Here is a 19,998-nt window from a genome sequence, read left to right on the forward strand (position 1 = left end):
CCAAGCTGGAAGAAGTAGATCAAGTAGTAGCCAAGACGTATAGAATTACTTGGTGCTGGCATGCATTCTTCTTTCCTTTTTCTTTTTTTCTTGAGATAGTGGTGTTCTCTTCTTTTCAGAAAAGATTGGTGGCAGCTGCGCTAGCACTAACGCCAAGGAATAGGAGCAGTTCACTCGATCCACCCATCGCATCTGGCCAAGATCCGTCGCACGCACCTAAGAGCAAGTACAATATACCCGGAATGGGCTGCCTTCATGAAGAAGATACCTACCTGCTCCTCCGACAGAGAAACACAAGCTGTTTGCAGTGACTCAACAAGACAACAAGGGTGTCGGGAAGATGTGGAGCGTGCTTGGGGGGTTTTGCAGTCCCGTTCAATACCGTGCGTCGTCCAGCACGATCGTGGAAACGGAAGAGCATTGGGAGAATAACGAAAGCTTGCATTGTAGTACTCCATCTAGAATCTAGATACAAGATTAGAGGAGTGGATAAGTTTTGTATAAAATTAAGATAGATAGATGTTTTAATAATTTTTTTTAAAATTAATGATCTTTTTCTATTTTTTAACTTAACGTACCTCAAAACCACATGCAAAAGCAAGAGAGACTGTTGGTAACATAGGAACCAGGGGTCTTCAAGTCCCGAGGCCAGGACAGCAGTCTGTCACGTGGCGCCCTCCATCGGAGATTATCTTCCCGAGGTTCGAGAAGATCAAGTTCCGGGATAAGGTGCTCGGGACCATGAACAGTGGTTCCCGAGTACCCGAATTTCCCGATGACCCGAGAAGACCCAGTTCCGGGAGAGGGTGCCCGGAGCCATGAGCAGTAGTCCCAAAGCACCCAAGTTCCCCGATGACAAAAGAAGATCAAGTTCCGGGAGAGAATGTCTGGGGCCATGAGCAGTCCCGAGCACCCAAGTTCCCCTATAACAAAAGAAGATCAAGTCCCGGGAGAGAGTGCTCGGGGCCATAAACAGTGGTCCCCGAGCACCCGAGTTCCCCGATGACAAGTGAAGTCACAGTACCGGGAGAGGGTGCTCGGGGCCATGAACAGTGGTCCCCGAGCACCCGAGTTCCCTGAGGACCCGAGCAGTACAGTACCGGGAGAGGGTGCTCGGGGCCGCGAGCTGTGGCTCCCGAGCACCCAAGTTCCTCGAGGACCAAGAGAAGGGCATATCCGGGAGAGAGTGCTCGGGGCTGCGAACAGTAGCCTCCAAGCACCCACAGTTCCCCGAGGGCCTGATAAGTCCTTTGCCGGTGGTCCCCACAAGGGCTCAGCGGTGAGGTGTCAGCTGGTGAAAGGCCCGATACTGCATTTAAGAGGGTGCGTGGCCTGTCACTTCCAACCACTCCTCCCACGCCTGTTGTCAGTCCCTGCCACAGACTAGCAGGGAGGCGTGGGGGCATTTAATGCACGGGTCCCAACGCGCGTCATTCGACATGCCTCGGGATAACGTTGCAGAGCTCGAGGCACACCTCCTGCCACCCTGCTGTGTCAGGCCTGCTCTGACCGGGCGGGCACGCGGGGCTGCTCGGTGGGCCCGTCCTGCAGCGCCCGTTGAAAAGCGAAATGATGACGAACAAGACCGAACGGGGGCGCGTTTTCAACCCTCCCCGTCACCTCGCGCAGCAACCCATGATAGTTGCTTTCCATTTATGGTGCCTTGGAACTCGCGCCATCCTTTCTGGTCACGCTACCGCCCCCGCGGGTATATAAGCGGGACGGGCTCCCCGGAGAACGAGGACCCCGCAGAGACGAGCCTACACGAGAGTACAGAGCCCATCGGACGAACTCCGGTCGACAACGGCGGAAGAAGCACAAAGTTCTAGACTTAGACAAACATTCTTGTAACCCAGCAGATCCTGAGAAAGACATTCACAGAGCATTTATAGCATACACACAGGAGTAGGGTGTTACGCTCAGTGCGGCCCAAACCTGTCTAAAAATCCACTGAGCATTTACTCCTTCCTACATCCGATCATTCCACCTCCACCTGCATCTTATTTACTCCCGTTTATTTCACTTGCAAAGCGGATTCAGAATCATCCCTCCAGCTGAATCTCAAAGGGGTCCCTCCGGAACCCCGCTTGAGGAGTTCACCCTTCGACAAGGACAAAAGTAAATTGCAAAAATTCTAAAACCAACAATTCTCTTAGATGAATGTGAATTCTAGATTCTGGTTAAGATCATATTAAGAGTCATAGTGCAAGGAATTAAGTAACTTGACAAAAACTCCTAACCAGAAGAGAACTAGCCACCGAAAGAAATGATTCTTCAAGTTGATGAATCTAGAGGGTTATGATGATTTAAGACCAACTCATATGAAATAATTAATTTTCTAGTAACAAGAAGAACACCTCTTATACGACCCAAAATGAGCAGCTCTCTAGAAAAAGAAAATCAACAAGAAAACACTAAGAACTTGCATGAAAACCTGAGATCCAAAAGCAGGAGATAAACTCAAGCATATGCAAAAACATTCTCTTCATTAAGCTTAGAGGAACGCTCTCTATTGATAGATTATATAGTATTTTTCTCACAAAATTTCTCACCTAAATATAAGCTAAGCACTCATCTCTCTCCCTCTCCACACAACATAAGTGGTAGACTCTCAAAACTCTCCAATACTCCTGTGTTTACACCAGTCATACTCATCTATTTATAGGTTTAGAGGGCTTGCTTAACCTTTAAGCAATCTTATCCCTGAACTTTTCATACCATTGCTTAGTAACTTGTTTGAGATCATACAGTGATTTAATTAGCCTACATACTTTACCCTCCTGTCATGTTACCATAGATCCATCTAGCTATTGCATATAAATCTTCTCATCCAACTCTCCATTAAGGAAAGCGGTCTTGACATTCATCTGATACACGAGGAGATTATGAGAAGTTGCCAATGCTAAAAGCACGCGAATAGTGGGCAACCTGGCAACAGAAGAATACGTGTCAAAATAGTCTCCTCCTTCCTTTTACGTAAAACCCTTAGCCACTAGTCTGGTCTTGTACTTTTTCTATAGTACCATCGGGTCTGCTCTTTATCTTGAAGATCCATTTGTAGCCGACCGGCTTGTAGCCAACTAAGAGGTCTGCTAACTCCCAAGTTCTATTAGTGATAATCGAATCTATCTCACTACGGACTGTTTCCTTCCAGTACTCTGTTTCTGGAGAAGCGTGAGCCTCTAAAAGGTTTCGTAGTTTATCATCCACGACAAATGTGATAAAGTCATCTCCTAATGATTTTTTAGTTCTTTGCCTCTTGCTCCTTCTAAATTCCATTTCAGGAAATGTGTCGCTAACACTCTGAGGATCATAGTCATCAATTAAAAGATCATAGGTAACTTCTTCCTTTTCTCGTACAGGAAAGATGTGCTTAAAGAAAATCGCATCTCGAGACTCCATTATCGAGTTGGCAGTAGTATCTGAGACGTCAGAATGGACCATTAGGAATATATAGGCAGTACTCTAGTATGCATACCTCAGAAAGACACAATCGATAATCTTTGGTCCTAATTTCATTTTCTTCGACAGTGAACATGTACTTTTGCAGTCCCAGGTGCAAAGAAACGACGTATTCTGTTTTCTCTCCTTCCACCTTTCATAGGGGTTTGCTTCGCGATTCCGAGAAGCGACCCTGTTCAGGACATAGTTAACTGTGAGAATAGCCTCATCTCATTATGAGTTAGTCATACCAGAACTTTGTAGCAAGACGTTAACTAATGGAGTATGGTGAGTATAGTGACGTAAACTTATGGATTATGCCACTTTCTTCACAGAACTCGAAGAATTCTCTGTCAAACTTCAGTCTCTTTATTGTCTCCCCCAGCTAGTTTTATTCCTCATCTCTATCAAACCCCAGTCTCTTTATTGTATTCCCCTGGTTTCCCACCTCAGCCATGCTGCATATGTACTTGTACCAATTAAATATTTGTGTGGTTCTATGGATACAACCTAACAGCCCAATTATTGTACAGCTTGTTTCTTGTGATGTCTCTACAAGCTAAAGTTTATTGAACTTGCTCTGAGGGACGCAGTATGTATCAGTCTGATGAGCCTGAGCTGCGCCCACTTACGCAACTGACTGACTCGTCTCTGAGTGGAAAAGCTGTCGTCCCAAGCAGGAGTCCAGGCTATCATTTGCATGCATCTGCAGTCTGCTCCCCCCAGTTATCAACCGAGATCGACACGCATGCACATTAGATTAGCTAGCGCTGAATAACCAATGCACATTAAATTGGCTCCAGTCACCGGCATCTGAGTAAATCAAAATTTTAGTAGCAATAATTTTATTTTCACCGTATGTACACTAGGTTAAATTGAGTTCTGAGACTAATATTATTTTTGGATTGCGTATTTATCACCACTATCATTTAAATTATAGCTCCACTCCTGGCTCCAATTGAAGACGAAGATGTTCGCAAGTAACCTGATGTTGTCTGCTAATCACTTCGCATGGAGGACGCTTTAGTTGGATATAGTAATGATTCTATTGGAGAAATTTTATTAGTCTGTGAACTTTTGATGCTATGGCTTTTTGAAGTAGGTCTGCCTGGTGTTATGCTTATAGTTTGGCTTGGAAGTTAGTTCTTTCATCTCTTGTTTAGTTCTTTTGTTCTGAATGTTGGGAACTCCTGTCTGCCTCGTCGGATTTGGATCTGGATGTAAGAACTAATATTTTCCATTATCTGATAATAGAAATGGGGGTTTCACCTGTTCTACAAAAATTACGTATAGGTGTTGTCTAGGTCTAACCAAACCATTGAGTGATGCCGGTGTTATTAAAAAAAGAAAAGAGTTGACTTAGTTTATGAGGAAAAACAAATCTGAAAACTTTAACAACTGCACGGTTGAATTATGACTAACCGGCAGAGTACCTAATGACTTGAGCGCTCGGACAACAAAAGCCGCACACTACTGCATAAATGGAGTCTGCAACTGGGTTATCATTGCCAAGCTCATAGCACAAATACGGCCAAGCAACTCCGACATCCTAACACAGACCTCTGTCTTCCCCACACAAAAGAGGCCACCTGAACCACAGAAGGGACTCCCGAACGACGTCACTAGGGAGGGAACGATATCAAAGATATCGTCGTCGCTCATCCGGAAAGACCAGGATTGGAGTTTCACCCGAAGAACCTCCCAAAGAGGCAGAGATCATCACATCACCGCCTCCAAGGAGGTAACGACACCTGAAGGTGTCGCCGACGCCGGCATCAACACAAGGTCGAATGGGCTTTCGCCTAGTGCTCCTAGCCAATCACGATCATACCACAACCGCAATAGCTGCCAGGGTTAAAAGAAAGGGAAGCCAACGCCCCACACACATGCCAACGACAAAGCCAAAACCAAGCCGTCAAGGCCCTTGCAAGCCAGATTTGGGGGGGGGGGGGGGTAAACTGATCCGAAAAGGGGAGGAGCCAAGGCAATCCAGAGAGAGCGGAACAGCGAAAGCAATACGGGCATCGACCACCAGCACAAAGACAGACCATATGCGGGACAATGGTGACCTTCACAAAACAAACAAGAGGCACGGCACGGCTGGAGCTTCACGTCGCTCAAGCTACCGCTCGTTGTCGCGCGGTGCATGTGGCCATGGTCACATAGATCCACCAGGCCATCCGTTGAGGACCACGTGGCTATCCTGGCCGTAGGCACAGCACACGCACGCTGCCTCAGGGCAGTCTCCGCTAGTTGCATCTCAGCGTCGCTGCCGACGCCCCGCTCCTCAGGACTGACCTGACGAGGTGCCCCCACCGAGCCGCCTCCTAACGCGGCAGCGCCGAGCCGCCTACCAACGTCGCCCCAAGTCACCGCTCACCGCCCAGATCTGACCACGAGGAAGGGGGAAGCGACCCACGGGGGAGGAGAAAGCCCTGCCACCGTCGTCCTTATAGGCGCACGGGCTTCTGGCAACGTGCTTGAGCTGTGGTGAGACGGAAGGAGTGGTAAGAGAAGGCGGTAGCGCTAGAGTTTCAAGGGTGCCACCCTCAGGAGGGACGTGGGGGCTAGTTTTCGAATCATAATAAGCTTTTAATCAACAAGAGTATCAATAGCAAAAAGTTGCATCGCCGGAGAACCATATGCGTGTTTGGCATCCATGCAGTAGTTCAGTTTCCTTTCATTGAACTCTGCTGATGTTTCTTTTAACTTTAGGGAAACGATACATCAAATATAATAAATCATGTATCAAATCGAGCACGGGATGCGCGCCTCGGATCATCCATCGCGAGGCCGGCAACCTAGCTAATTCAAGTTATACTAATCTCACCTGAGTAGCCAGGTCGGGCAGGGCCGATCCGGGGAAGGCAACGCGAGCAGTACCCTCTGCCATACCACGCCTGCAGAGGAGTAGTTTTTTTAGTTGCTGCTCCTGCTGCTGCTGCTGCACAACTATCAATGCATACACGATCGATGTCCCCTATATATAATTCTCTTTTGGCCAGAAAATATATCGAAAACATTGTTGATGCATCATGCATGGGTCACTTAATTGTTTCGAGCATCAAGCTAATTTGAACTCCGAGCTTAAACCGCTTCTTTGGTTCGAGCAATGGAACTGATTAGTTCATGAGGGTCTCATTCCTAAGCAATGGAACGGATTAGTTCACCATCTTCCTTTGTGTGGTTTGTGTCTTTGCTCAAGCCTGCTGGGATCGCCTATGTCCTCAACGAGACGAGGCCCTTGTGGACTTCAAAAGGAGTATCAACTTTCCCTGGAAAATGACCCTAGTAAGGGCTTTAAACATCTAGCTAGATTGCACTAGACAAACAGTACCTGTAGAGTGGAACCCTGGGAGCGAATTTTCCGCAAATATGTGTGCGCACCAAGATAGATTTATACTAAAATATGTCTGTAGAAAATGTTGAATCATGTGTACTTGCGAAAATTTGTGCAAAAGTAATTATATATATATATATGTGTGTGCGCGCGCGCTCTGTAAATGAGACAATAAACAAAATCAATTTCAAAACATGTTTGTAAATTTATTATATATATGTGTGTGTCTGTGTGGGGTCATATTTTTGTATGATGTACACATGTTTCAACATGTTCTATTTTTATATTTTTGAATTTTTTTACGTGTAAATTAATACGCAATTCAATATGAGGGTGTGTATGCACCCAAGTGTGGGATTTATTTCTTGGCACGCCTCCCCTTGAGGAGCTTGGAGCAGAAGTAGCATGTTGGAATTTGCTGTTGTCATCCGTAGAAAAAATGCTAATTTCTCTCGAATTCATAGGGTTTCTCAATATCTTCCTTTGTACCTTATAGTGTATACTTATGTTAACATATTGGGCTAATTTCTTGTTTGCACCACAATTCTGCAAAGTCTTTTTGATTGTTACTGACAAGGTGGGTCCAGATCCGCATTGCAGTGAGAGACATGCATTAAGGGTAATGAAAATTTGCAGTGGCAGAAATGTCACTTACGTATACGCAGTAGAAGTTCCCCTCCAGGCTGCAGGGTAAAGGGCAGACCCGGATGCCCGAAGATAGATTCATTCACAGGTACTATTATTTTCTTTAAGAAATAAAGGAACATTACTATCTCGCTAAAATTATAAGATGATTTAACGGTACACATAATCCACCGTGCAAACATGTGGATTCTCAGTAGTCATCAGCGATTAAAATTTCACAAATTTTAGAAATTTCAAAGAGGAATAAAATACCTAATTCTAGAACTTTATTTCACGGACATACATGACTCACAAGGCATATGACAAAAAAAATGACCGAAATTTCATGAATTTCGGTTTTTCGCTGGTGAAAGAAGAAATTATAAAACAAAATTAAAATCTCTATAATCACACCATGCACATCTCCCTTCCACATGTGGTCAGCAGTAGGTAGCTAGCAAGGACCAGTGCACCAGTACTCCTTACTTCAGAACGGCCGGGTGTCATCTAGTGCAGGCACCGCACACCAAACCTTTCTCGCTCCATCTGTCAGATGTCTAGCTAGATATAGCTATTTAAGAATGGGTTCTGACTGCAGTTGGAGCACCGATTGCCCATCACCATCACCACTTCAGTTCTTGCTGCAATTAGCTCCTGGTGATCAGCTCTGGTTAGTAGTCTGCCTTCATTTGCCATCTTGTTCGATCTGCTACTAGTATTATGCATAGGCCATTATATTCTTAAGGTGCATGCATGCATTTCGTTGATACGTACTCAATCATGTATCCGAGTCGTTAACTATGAAGAAGCTTGTTTCAGTTCTTCGAACAAGTGGGTGAATCAGTCGTTGTTACTTTGAGAGGTTTATTAGATCGAACAAGTGGGTGTTCATCAGTCCTCGTTAATTTGAGACGTAGAAGTAGAACAAGCTAGTGGGTGATCACTGATCAATCCTTGTTAATTTGACGTATGGAATCGACACGCAGGAATCTGGACAAGGAAGGTTGCGAGGAGGGAGTTAAATTCGTAGATCGATACATGGAGGAACACCAGGCAGTTGCTCCCACCACGCCCGAGGCCGCCGAGCAGCAGAACCAGGCGGAGGTGGCGGTGGTCGTGGCTCCGGCTGCGGCAGAGAGCCCTAGCAATGATCCCGCCGAGGACGGCTCGCCGCCGGCGGTGAAGACCGCATTGCTCGGCGGGCCGCGGAGGACAGGGTTGCATCTTTTCGCTATGAACATCAAGAACGTGTTTAAGCTCGACGAGCTCGGCGCGGAGGTTCTGGGCATCGCCGTGCCGGCGTCTCTGGCGCTGACGGCCGACCCGCTGGCGTCGCTGATCGACACGGCCTTCATCGGCCGGCTGGGGTCCGTGGAGATCGCGGCCGTGGGGGTTGCCATCGCCGTGTTCAACCAGGTGATGAAGGTGTGCATCTACCCGCTCGTCAGCGTCACGACGTCCTTCGTCGCGGAGGAGAATGCCATCCTCAGCAAAGGCGCCGGAGAAGAAGTAGAAAAGGAAAAAGATCCAGACCACACTGGTGCCAGCATGGACCCGGAGAAGCAATCAGCTGAAGAAGCCGTCAAGAACGGTGGCTCCACCGAGTCCGACGAGGCGTCCCCGGCCGAACTCGCCGGGGGCGAGGGATGCGCCCCTGCCGTCGGCCGGAAGAGCGGCAAGAAGCGGAGGTTCGTGCCGTCCGTGACGTCGGCGCTTATTGTGGGCGCGTTTCTGGGGCTTTTCCAGACCGTCCTCCTCGTCGCCGCCGGGAAGCCACTGCTGCGCCTCATGGGCGTCAAGCCGGTCAGTCAGTGTGCCCACAGTGCTGGCATCAAGCATGGCATCAGCTAGTAACCATCTCGATCTATGCGTTTTTTAAGCTTGTTGTTGTATTGCTTATACATTGCTGTTGATCGATTCCAGGGTTCGCCGATGATGATCCCGGCATTGCGCTACCTGACACTGCGCGCGCTTGGCGCCCCGGCCGTGCTCCTGTCTCTTGCCATGCAAGGCGTTTTCCGAGGCTTCAAGGACACCAAGACGCCCTTATACGCCATCGGTAATACTAACACTTAATTGGCCAATCAAACCAATTCGTTTCATGTCATATTAGTCATTCCTATTCTTACCGTGCCCAACTCTCAACTAATGTCGATCTGCTCTCTCCATGCATGAACAATGCGTGCTCGAATTCAGTGGCCGGCGACCTGGCGAACATTATACTAGATCCGATCCTGATATTTGGCTGCCGTATGGGCGTGATCGGCGCAGCCATTGCTCATGTTCTTTCTCAGTAAGTCCTTAATTTACTTCTGCCAGATTTGTCATGTTACACTCAGTTGTTTCTCCCTCCTCCAACACACGAACTTTTGTAAACTGTCTTCTTCATACTATACCATTTTCATAAGTTCAATCGAATTATGAAAAAGAAGATATTGACATGTTGACTGCATATAACCCAAAATGGCACTCTTTTATGACGGGAGGAAATAGTACTTAGTAACACTAGTGTTACGTCCGGCCGGCAACTGATAAATGAGAAACTGAATGCAGGTACCTGATAACGCTGATAATGCTGAGCAAGCTTGTGAGGAAGGTGGATGTCGTCCCGCCCAACCTAAAATGCCTCAAATTCCAGCGTTTCCTCGGATGCGGTGAGTACTATTTGCGTTTGATTTACAAGATGAAATTATCCTCTAATTAAGTATGTCGGTTGTGGAGATGAAGGTGTTTGATTTGATTTGCGCATGAGTGCATAACACATGCATGTAATTGCAGGGTTCCTTCTGCTGGCGAGGGTGGTGGCCGTGACGTTCTGCGTGACACTGGCGGCGTCGCTGGCCGCGCGCCACGGGCCGACCGCCATGGCGGCGTTCCAGATCTGCTCCCAGGTCTGGCTGGCCACGTCACTTCTCGCCGACGGGCTCGCCGTCGCTGGCCAGGTTAGCTTCATGCTCTGCTTGCCGCAATCAGAGCATACTCGAGGCCATGCGTGCGTGCGGTTTAGTTTGTTGATATGCCAAAATATCGCCATGCACGTCATATCGTCATGGCTAACAACTTGAGCCGCATGCATTGATGCATGCAACGCAGGCCATGCTTGCGAGCGCGTTCGCCAGGAAGGACCACTACAAGGTGGTCACCACCACCGCCCGTGTCCTGCAGCTCGGCATCGTCCTGGGCCTCGCCCTCACGTTTCTCCTCGGACTCGGGATGCAGTTTGGGGCCGGCGTCTTCACCAATGACGCTGCTGTCATCACGACCATCCAGAAAGCCGTTCCGGTAATTAGCCAGTTTTCTTCAACAATTAAGCACACAAATGTAGTTACCATGCCTGATTATGGACTTCGTCCCTGTCTGACTCTGATGAACATCAATGGCAGTTCGTCGCCAGCACACAGACGTTGAACACGTTGGCATTCGTCTTCGACGGCATCAACTTTGGGGCGTCAGACTACGCGTTCGCTGCGTGCTCCATGGTATATATATGCAACCGCTTGCCCTGATGAACATGTTTCCTAGTAGTGACTGTCTTCTAATTCTGACGGCGATCGCGACTAGCGAATAACTGATCTCGCGCGATCGATGTGGTGCCATGGCAGGTCGGCGTGGCGGCCGTGAGCATACCGTCCCTGATCCTCCTCTCGTCGCACGGCGGGTTCGTTGGGATCTGGATCGCGCTCACCATCTACATGAGCGTCAGAGCCATGGCGAGCACCTGGAGGATGGGAGCAGCCAGGGGCCCATGGAAGTTTCTTCGGCAGTGAGCAGTCCCCGGCCAGCAATTTTTCCACGTAGTAGTACTAATATACAGTACACACCTACATATACCTGTGGGTATATTGTTTGTACCCCTACATGACTACATGTACACCTACACCGACACTACACGTACATATACTCGTGGGTATATTTTTTATGGATATATACCTCGGCCGTACGTGTTGATGTGTTGTAGGTGTACACCGACACTACATCCTGTGGACTCCCTCTTATATATCCTACTAGTATTAATCATTTATTTAGGCTCGTGTGTATATATATATATATATATGCCAATTACTGTGTTGACTCATGTTGCGGCTGCTGCTGCAAAATAATGTTGAAAACTTAGAAACAACGCACAATAAGAGGCATACCGTTAATGAGGATCTAAGACCTCCATGTGCAAATCATATCATTACTATCTAAATGACTATTTAGACAGCTTGATGAGGAGAGCAAATGGGAAGAGTTACTAAGGAATAAATATTTGGAGACAAATGTTTTATCGTGTGCTCAGTGGAAACGAGGGGATTCTAATTTCTAGGCTAGGATGATGCGTGCAGAGATATCTGCTCTGCTTTGGTACATCTGCTATCAAAGATGGTTCGCACATCAGATTCTAGAGTATATGTGGTTAGAGAACTCACCACTATGTGATCAATACCTCAATTTGTATAATATAGTGTGTTATACAGACAAAACAGTGGCACAGGTGATACAGACACCTATAGTACCTAGGATAACGACTAGAGGAAGGGTGAATAGGCGGGTTTAAAACTAATTGTTAAGCGATCAACTAAACTTATGAAAACAAACTAACAATCATTAGAGCAATATGAAAACAACTAAGAACTATGTCAAGGTTTATAATCCTAAGGTGACATACAATAATTTATATTCTAGAAAGATAAATTGCATAAAGTAAATTGCATGAAAGTAAATATTTCAAAGGATGACACACATAATTTATCTTGTAATATCGATGATTTGCCGATCACCCCTAATCCACATTGAGGTGAGTTCAAGTTTCTAACCGCTTCTCTATCAAGTATCCAATTCTGAAAGTGCTCACACTGAGCAATTTGATCTTAAACCATAAAAGAACAAGAACTACTCAATACCTCGATTTCACTAAAATAACACTTTGCCTCTCTAGCAAGGCGTGCTCAAAGTCTCTCACAATCACTGTCATGGCTCATTCACAATCTTTTTTGAAGAGCTCCATAGCGCAACAACCTCCAAGCCGTCTAGGAGGCAGCAACCTCTAAGAGTAACAAGTCAATGACGCTTGCTTGAAGGATCACTAGTGCCCCAGTACTCAAACTCTTCAAAGTTATGCACTAGATGCTCTCACACTCTCAAAAATGTAACCACTAAGACAAAAGAGGGAGGGAAGGAAGGCAAGAGCTCAAAAGAGTTGTAGTGAAGTGCTATCACCCTCCGTTGAACCAGCTAAGCGACTAAATATAGGCCACATTTCAAAATGTGACCATTTTTGTTGATTTGACACTTCTGCGACACTGACGGTCAGACCGCATGTCAACTAGCGATCAAGTCAGTCAACAACTATAAAGTCATGATGATTACTTCTGACATAACCCTCTCGGTCAGACCGCGAGCATGGAACATAGTGCCAAAACTCTCTGTTCCCGGACGGTCAGACCGCCAGCCGGAGCAGAGGGTCTGAACCACGGTCAGACCAGGACTGAGGTTCAAACACATCTCAAACATGGTTATATAGCGATCAGAGCAGCAATGCCTTTCAGTTAGACCACGACACTTAAAACTTGAACAGAACAACTTTTTCTATACATCAGTCAGACCAGCCGTTCCGGCGGTTAGACCGGCACAGCTCGGAAACACTAAAAGGCCATCTTTCTTTGATTTCTCTCAAACTAAATTTCCCACTATATATGAAAACACTAAGGCAAGAGAGGGAGAGGAATAAGGCAAGAGCTTAAAAGAGTTTGTAGTGAAGTGCTAGCACCCTCCCTTGAACCTGCCAAGCGACTATATATAGGTCACACTCTAAAATATGTCTATTTTCTGTTGATTTGACACTTCTGCGACACTGGCGGTCAGGCCGTAGATCAACTGGTGGTCAGGCCACCAGCCGTTCAACGGCTATAAAGTTGGATTACTTTTGACATAGACTGGCAATCAGATCGCCAACCTTTTCAGTCAGACCGCAAGCAGGGAATAGAGTGCCAAAATTATCTGGTCCTGGGCGGTCAGACCGGCCATGCCCGATGGTCATACCGCCAGCCAAAGTAGAGGGTCTGAACCCCTCTGTTCCTTGACGGTCAGACCGGATCACACCATGATCAGACCAGGACTGAGGTTCGAACACATCTCAAACATGGTTATACAATGGTCAGATCGGCAAGGCCCTTCGGTCAGACCTTGACACTTAAAACTTGAACATAACAACCTTTTCTATATAGCAATCAGATCGGCCGTTCCAGCGGTTAGACCGCCACAACTCAGAAATACAAAAATACCGTCTTTCTTTGGTTTCTCTCAACCTAAATTTCCCACTCTATATGAAATGCAAGTTTCAGCAATTTGGACACTTTAGATGTCTAAAGTAAACGTGCATCAACTCTTCTTAATAGTACGGCACTTATTCTATCAATCCGGTCAATTTTCTTCTCTAATCTCCTTTGACCAGTAAAAGAAAATATCCTACAATTATACCTTTACCTTGAGCTAGTCATTTTCATATATTCCACACATGTTTCTTCTACCTTCGTAACACTTTTGTGACTAACCTTTTCATAACTCAAATAAACATGTTAGTCTATAAATTTCTTATTGCCATTAATTACCAAAATATGAAATAGAGGCTTATATGCTTCAACACCTCCGGTGAATATCACATTCTGGCATAATCTAGCTGGTACAAGGTTGACAACTTTAATGATCTATTATTAAACCTTAACGATGTAAATATCACATCGAAGAGCGGGATGAGTTAAACTAGAATTTGACAAAAAAAAGAGGGTAAATTCTTTGTGAATTCCTTATATAGAGCCTAAAACATGTTGATACACCCAATATAAATATATATATATATATATAAGCTAAAATGCCCTCTAAAATAAAAAAATAATGCTATTTAGCTTGTTTCATATAGTTTATTATCCAGATGGCTATAAACCTTTATCCATCCTGCAACGTATTTAATATGATGAGAAACTGGCTACGAGGTCTTAGTAAAAGACTAAAATCACATATATTAGTTGTAGCGGTGGCATTATGTTAGTCTCTATGACTATGTAGAAATGTTATTATTTTTAATAAGAGAAAAAGTTATTTCATTTGTAAGTTTTATATACATGTACATATTAATCCGTACTTGATCCATGCTTTAACAAGCAGACTCTCAAGGGATGTTAGCAACCACATGTATGCGACTGGAGCAAACAATCAGATAGCTCTTTGTCAGATATAGATGAGGTTCTAGGTTTTGGATCATGAGTTCACATTCATAATATTGTATGATTCGAGTCTTCCTCGTCATTTACAAAGTATTTTGTTGTTTTGTTTTTGTTTGTTCTTTTTTGTTGTTCAGGTCGTGTGCATCTATGTTCATGTAAAATGTAAGAGCAAACTCTTATATAGTTATATCTACTTGTTATGGTGGTAAGAGTTAATAAAGTTTTTTATAAAAAAAAGAGACATACTAAAATCTTAATCCGAACAGAGGAGAAGGGGGGGGGGGTGTGCGAGAATTAATTCCAACAACTTTTTCAATACATGGTTAAGTACTGGAGCACAATACAAACACAAACAACTAAACGACCCTTAATCACGAACAGATCGTTAATCCAGCAATTACACAGAAGAACAGCTGGTGCAGGCACACGTGTTAGTTGCATGCACCTGAAGCCATAATTGATTAATCAGAAAGAGAGAGAGAAAAGATGAAAGTAAAAGCAAGAAGCCAAGAACAGATCAAGAAACACGAGACGTTGACAACACAGCAGCAGCACGAGCAAGCCAGTTCCGGTAGACGCAATCCCCTGCAGTAGTCGCTTGCATATATATAGTAGAAGATTACGGCGACGCGGTACGTGATTAAGGCCGCCGGTAAGCACGGGGTGCGGATCGTTGGGTCCGATCAGTGGCCGCCGCCGGCATGGCCGGCCCGGTGTTCCTCGGAGTCGTGGTTCATGCTGAAGCTGGTGAGCGTGCGGCCGCCGGCGTTGTTAAAGCTGAAGCTGTTCTTGCGCATGCCGGTGCCGGCGCCTGCGCCGGCGTTCTCAGTGGCGTCGGCGGGAGCCGCGTAGTGGCTCAGCAGCAGTAGACCCAGCAGGGCCAGGCCCAGCAGCGTAACGCGCAGCTCGCCGGACTTGGACGCCATCGCCTGCGTATCAACTGCCGGTAGGACTGTAGGAACACGGATTGGCAGAGGTGGAAGTCTGTTTATTCGACTGGATCTTGGCTTGGTGATGATGGTGGAGGTGGTGTTCTTGATGGATTTATACGGGAAGAGTAGAAGTCAGGGCGGTGGAGGGGAGAGGTTTCAGGGGCAGCGTCCGTGGTGCAGTGGTGTTGCTCAACGGTAGGCGAAGACATGGTGTGCGCCCTAAATTTGGAGAACGTCACATTTGGAACATTTGCATGCTGTGCTTGCAATAGGCATTGCATGCATGCAGTGGGTTTCATTATCTCTCCTTTATTCTCCTCCTTTCGTCCTCCTGCTAAAAGAGCAGTCTTGTTGTCCGAATTTTGTAGGGACACAACAACATCTCTAGTTCTCTACTGTCAGAACTCAGAAGGTACATTAATAGTGTTTTAGATAGCAGTTCGATAAGCCTTCAATTAAGAAAAAGGGGGAAATTAACAATGTGATAGTTAACCGTGAGCTACATTGAATTTTTTTCTTAAATACGTAAGAGAGTTGTTCATCTTTATATTAAAAAGAAGAAACCTTAGTTTTACATGACGACGACCAAGTAAAGGTCGCATCAAACAACCACCTAGCACACTGGATTACAAGAACTGATTACGCGAGAAAGAAGCAACCGGTTGGACCGAAGCCAGTAGTAGGTCATATGACGGAGCCAAAACGTCGCAACCGCTCTACAAGGGTGGACAAATTCTTAGCCCCGACTTAACACCAGATGTCCATGTCCGACCGGATGAGGGCCATTTGAGAATCAGTTGTAATGCGATGGTTACTGAAGATGATGTCGTTTCGCGATAGCCAGATCCTCCAGCAGACTAAAAGTATTAGCAAGTCCAGTCCCCTACGGTTTTCTCTAGACATTGAATTATTTAGGCACTGAAAGATCTATATTAGCATTCATTAAAGAAATATCTATATTAGCATTTTTAAAGAACTTCTTCCGGTTATTTGAATGGATGACAAACAACATCTAAAAAATTTAGTTGACATTTATGTGTGCTTGTTAAGAACTCATAGTGTGTTAAGCAAGACTGTGTGGGTTTCTGGAGATTTGTTGTAAGATGAGCACATGACGACCAGCTTTGACCCATTCCAAGTTCCTTCATGGAGAGATAAACCGCATTTCATTCTGTGGTTCTCCTTTTTAGCCCGTCGCATGATATCTTCAGATCTCAAAATCTTCTGCCATCCCCGTCTACTTGTTTCTGAAATTTGGAGAAAATCACTCATCAGAAAACAAGCTTTACTACTGTCCTGATAAATTGATAAATGCGATATGCAAATGCAAGTATCCGGCCACTATGTTCTGAAATCAGGCTTCGAACTGGCGTGGTTTTATGTTCAGCTTCTCAGCCAGCCCTTGCTTCAGATCATAATTTTTGTGACACGTTCGAATTTTCAATTCCAAGACATGAAAGTTCTCATGCACTACAATGTTCAGAAATAACTTTTAGATAATGATGTTTAGAAATAACTGCACTATGAACTTACTGGATTGAGATTACCATGATCTTTGTAGACAGTTTTAAGTGTTGTGAACTGTTTTTCGGTAAGCCGTAGGTTCTTCCTTGCATGGCCATTCTATTTCAATTGTTTTTTTTTAACGGATGACAAGAGAGTTGTCGATTATATACTAGAATGAGTAAAACAGTATAAGTAAAACAAAAACATAACTACAAGGTACCACGACTCACCAGCCGCACCAACTAATATCGCAGAGACAGAAAATCGCACTCCTCCAACAAGACTAGGACAAAACTAACAAGAAAATGATCAGTTTAGGCAAAAGCGAACATGAGATTCCGTTAGTCGAAATTCTCCTTAGCCTTGATTGCGACTTGATAGGTGGCAACTCCTTGTTTTGAAAGGTTCTACGGTTCTTTTACTTCCAAATATTCCACTAAAAGTATAGGACTAGCCCATCAAACTCTCTTCGAGCTTGGTGAGCAAAGATCTTTTGTGCCACCTTCCACCACCTATTAATTGAGTTGCTCTCATCCAAACCTAGCATGGAAACAAGGTTGAACCTGCTAGATAGCTCACTCCATATGTCTTTTGTAAAATTACAGTTTTTGCATAAGTGTGTGGGGGTTTCAAATTCTTGCCGACAAAGCTTATAGACCTGGTCATGAGGCTAGCCTCTCTTTACCAAGTTAACCGCCGTTAAAATTTTGCGTTGCAAGAGCACCCATGCGAAGAACTTGCACTTGAGCTCAGTCTTAGCCTTCCAAATCGGCAACATGCCAGGTTTCTTCACCGCCCTGGCAAACTATATGGTCCCCTCGTGCTTCCTTTGCAACCTCAAACTTCTTTTTTCATCACCATGAGTTTATGATCCATCTCTTCTAGCAGTTGATCTGGGAACACCATGTGGAATTGGACTGCAATCGCTTCTTCTGCTGGATTTGGAATGAACATGTCCAATGACAGGAAGGGACAGACATTTCCTCCAATTATTCCATCTCAGGATATTTTTCTCATAGGAACCAAATAGAGCAAATGGTTGCAGATTAGACTTCTGTTAAGCGCTGTTTTTTTAACACCGGCCCACCTTTACCCAGGACCTTCATTGGAGGCCATACGGGGGGTGTGACACCGGGGGATCGAACCTTGATAGGCTCGGTAGCACCCTGCTGCTTTGCCACCACGCTCCTTGCGTGTTCCCTATTTAGTAGAATTGTGGCAGTTTCTTTTTTAAAATGAACATGGCGAGCTAGAGCTTGAGCTAAGCATATATTAAAAAGAAAAGGAGAGTTGACATAGTTTATAAAGAAAATTGGACCCAAAAACCGTAATAGATGCATGGTTTCAGAGAGGAAAACCGGCACTAAAACCCCACGACGACAATATGACCTTAATTCCACAGATGATGCTTAACCAAAAGACACAGCCAGACAACAGACAAGATCAACCCAACTCAACTCGCGTGTTATCCAACCGAACAAATGTCACCCTCGCAAATTCAGATGACGAAGCATTGCTACCATGTCGCACCTCTCTGCCCCCTCATAAACACGGTCGATGGAGCCTTGCTCCCACGCCACACCTCTTTGCCCCGTCACCCACTCGATCGGCGGAGTCCTACCCTCACACTGCACCACTTTGACACATAATTCTGCAACACGTCACTTCGGAGGAGTGCGCATTGGAGCAAATCACTGCGTGAAGCGCCAAAAGAAAGAAGAGTCACCATGAAGCGAGGACGCATGGGTAAACCTACAGAAAGAAACCAGTGGAACAAACGAAGAGAGCAGGGATTCCTCAGAGCGATGCCTTCAGAATGGTAACGACAACAATGCCGTCGTTACCCATTCGGACATCCGGACATTAGCACCAGATGGATTGCCCTGGGAGTCTCGCCTTGGCCTCTATTCATGGAACTGGCACTTCATCTTTCCAAGCCAGGCAGAGCTTTTGTCCGCGGATCCCCACCCTAGAAACCTACACAAAGGTGGCATGAGACCATGCGACCCCCTCTGAGGCAATGCCAGGCCTGAAGCAAACGACAAAGCCCTAACCTCGCAGCAACACACCCCCTCTCCACCCCAAAGAAAGCCCCTAGATCGTCACAGTTGGCCCGCTAAAAGAGGAAAGAAAATCGATGCCAACCCAGACCGAGGGGGGATAGAAAGGGGAGGACAAGCAAAGCAGGCGCGGAGCATCAGTGACACCAACCAAGAAGGCGCCCGATGATTCCCCCTCCCCCAGAACGCCGAGCACACAGTTGACCTAGCAAAGAAGGGGCCGAATTCGCCATTGTTGAATGGGAGGGAGGCAGAAACATGTGACATCAAATCATCTTTGACGCAGCCAAGAGGGAGGGGACCCAGGCCCCCAGCAGCAGCGAGATCTGGCTCAGCAGCGCAGGTGGCCGACCAGAGTGGCAGGATTGTCAAATAGCGCAAGAATGCGCCACCACCACAGCACCACCCACGCCGAGCAGCAGGAGCACGACAGACGCCGAGGCAGCACGTGGAGCCATCAGGGGGAGGAGCCCGAACAGGTGGCAGAACAAGACACCCCATAGAGCCAGTTAGGGCACCCGGGCCGTCATGCAGCCTCGCGCTCGGAATTGTGTCGAACTCCTTGTCCATCACCACCCAGTCCAGCGCCTCCACCATGGACGCATGCCAACGGCGGTGACGTGGAGTGTGACCGTCGGCACGACGAGGTGGGGGTGCCACGTGAGGAGCAGCACGGCTTACGCCATCGTGGTCATCGTTGGCTTGCACCACGATCACGTGTCCTTCACCCACCACGTCGCATCGGCGACCCACGAGAGCGCAGCCACATGACGAGATCTGTTGGTGGGAAGCTCCCAACAGCCGGATTCGGCCAGCCACGAGACAAGAGTGCGGCCACAAGATGGATCCGGCCGGCCCACATCCAGAACTACAGGCGCCACACCGGATCT

At 46.3% G+C, this 19,998-nt stretch overlaps 2 protein-coding genes across 2 annotated transcripts; one reads left to right on the top strand and one right to left on the bottom strand.

Moving 5' to 3' along the window:
- Window positions 1-8,428: 8,428 nt before the first annotated feature.
- LOC133890883 (protein DETOXIFICATION 42-like) lies at window positions 8,429-11,511 on the top strand. Its single transcript, XM_062331508.1, has 8 exons — window positions 8,429-9,208; window positions 9,329-9,464; window positions 9,602-9,698; window positions 9,959-10,059; window positions 10,184-10,347; window positions 10,499-10,687; window positions 10,789-10,884; window positions 11,008-11,511. Exons 1-8 carry the CDS (start codon window positions 8,444-8,446, stop codon window positions 11,170-11,172), a joined length of 1,713 nt encoding a protein of 570 aa, XP_062187492.1. The 5' UTR covers window positions 8,429-8,443; the 3' UTR covers window positions 11,173-11,511.
- A 3,770-nt stretch (window positions 11,512-15,281) lies between these two features.
- LOC133890891 (uncharacterized) lies at window positions 15,282-15,536 on the bottom strand. The gene has a single exon (XM_062331519.1). The coding sequence runs from the start codon at window positions 15,534-15,536 to the stop codon at window positions 15,294-15,296; it is 243 nt and encodes an 80-aa protein (XP_062187503.1). The 3' UTR covers window positions 15,282-15,293.
- Window positions 15,537-19,998: the final 4,462 nt, after the last annotated feature.

This window comes from Phragmites australis, chromosome 1 (genome assembly GCF_958298935.1).
Source record: "Phragmites australis chromosome 1, lpPhrAust1.1, whole genome shotgun sequence".
NCBI classification, from domain to species: Eukaryota; Viridiplantae; Streptophyta; class Magnoliopsida; order Poales; family Poaceae; genus Phragmites; species Phragmites australis.

Excerpts from the sequence above, each read along its gene's own strand:
- LOC133890891 (XM_062331519.1), bottom strand. The coding sequence starts at position 15,536 with ATGGCGTCCAAGTCCGGCGAGCTGCGCGTTACGCTGCTGGGCCTGGCC.
- LOC133890883 (XM_062331508.1), top strand. The coding sequence starts at position 8,444 with ATGGAGGAACACCAGGCAGTTGCTCCCACCACGCCCGAGGCCGCCGAG. Across the intron at positions 10,060-10,183 it reads CCAGCGTTTCCTCGGATGCG|GGTTCCTTCTGCTGGCGAGG; the intron begins GTGAGTACTATT and ends ATGTAATTGCAG. Across the intron at positions 10,688-10,788 it reads CCATCCAGAAAGCCGTTCCG|TTCGTCGCCAGCACACAGAC; the intron begins GTAATTAGCCAG and ends CATCAATGGCAG.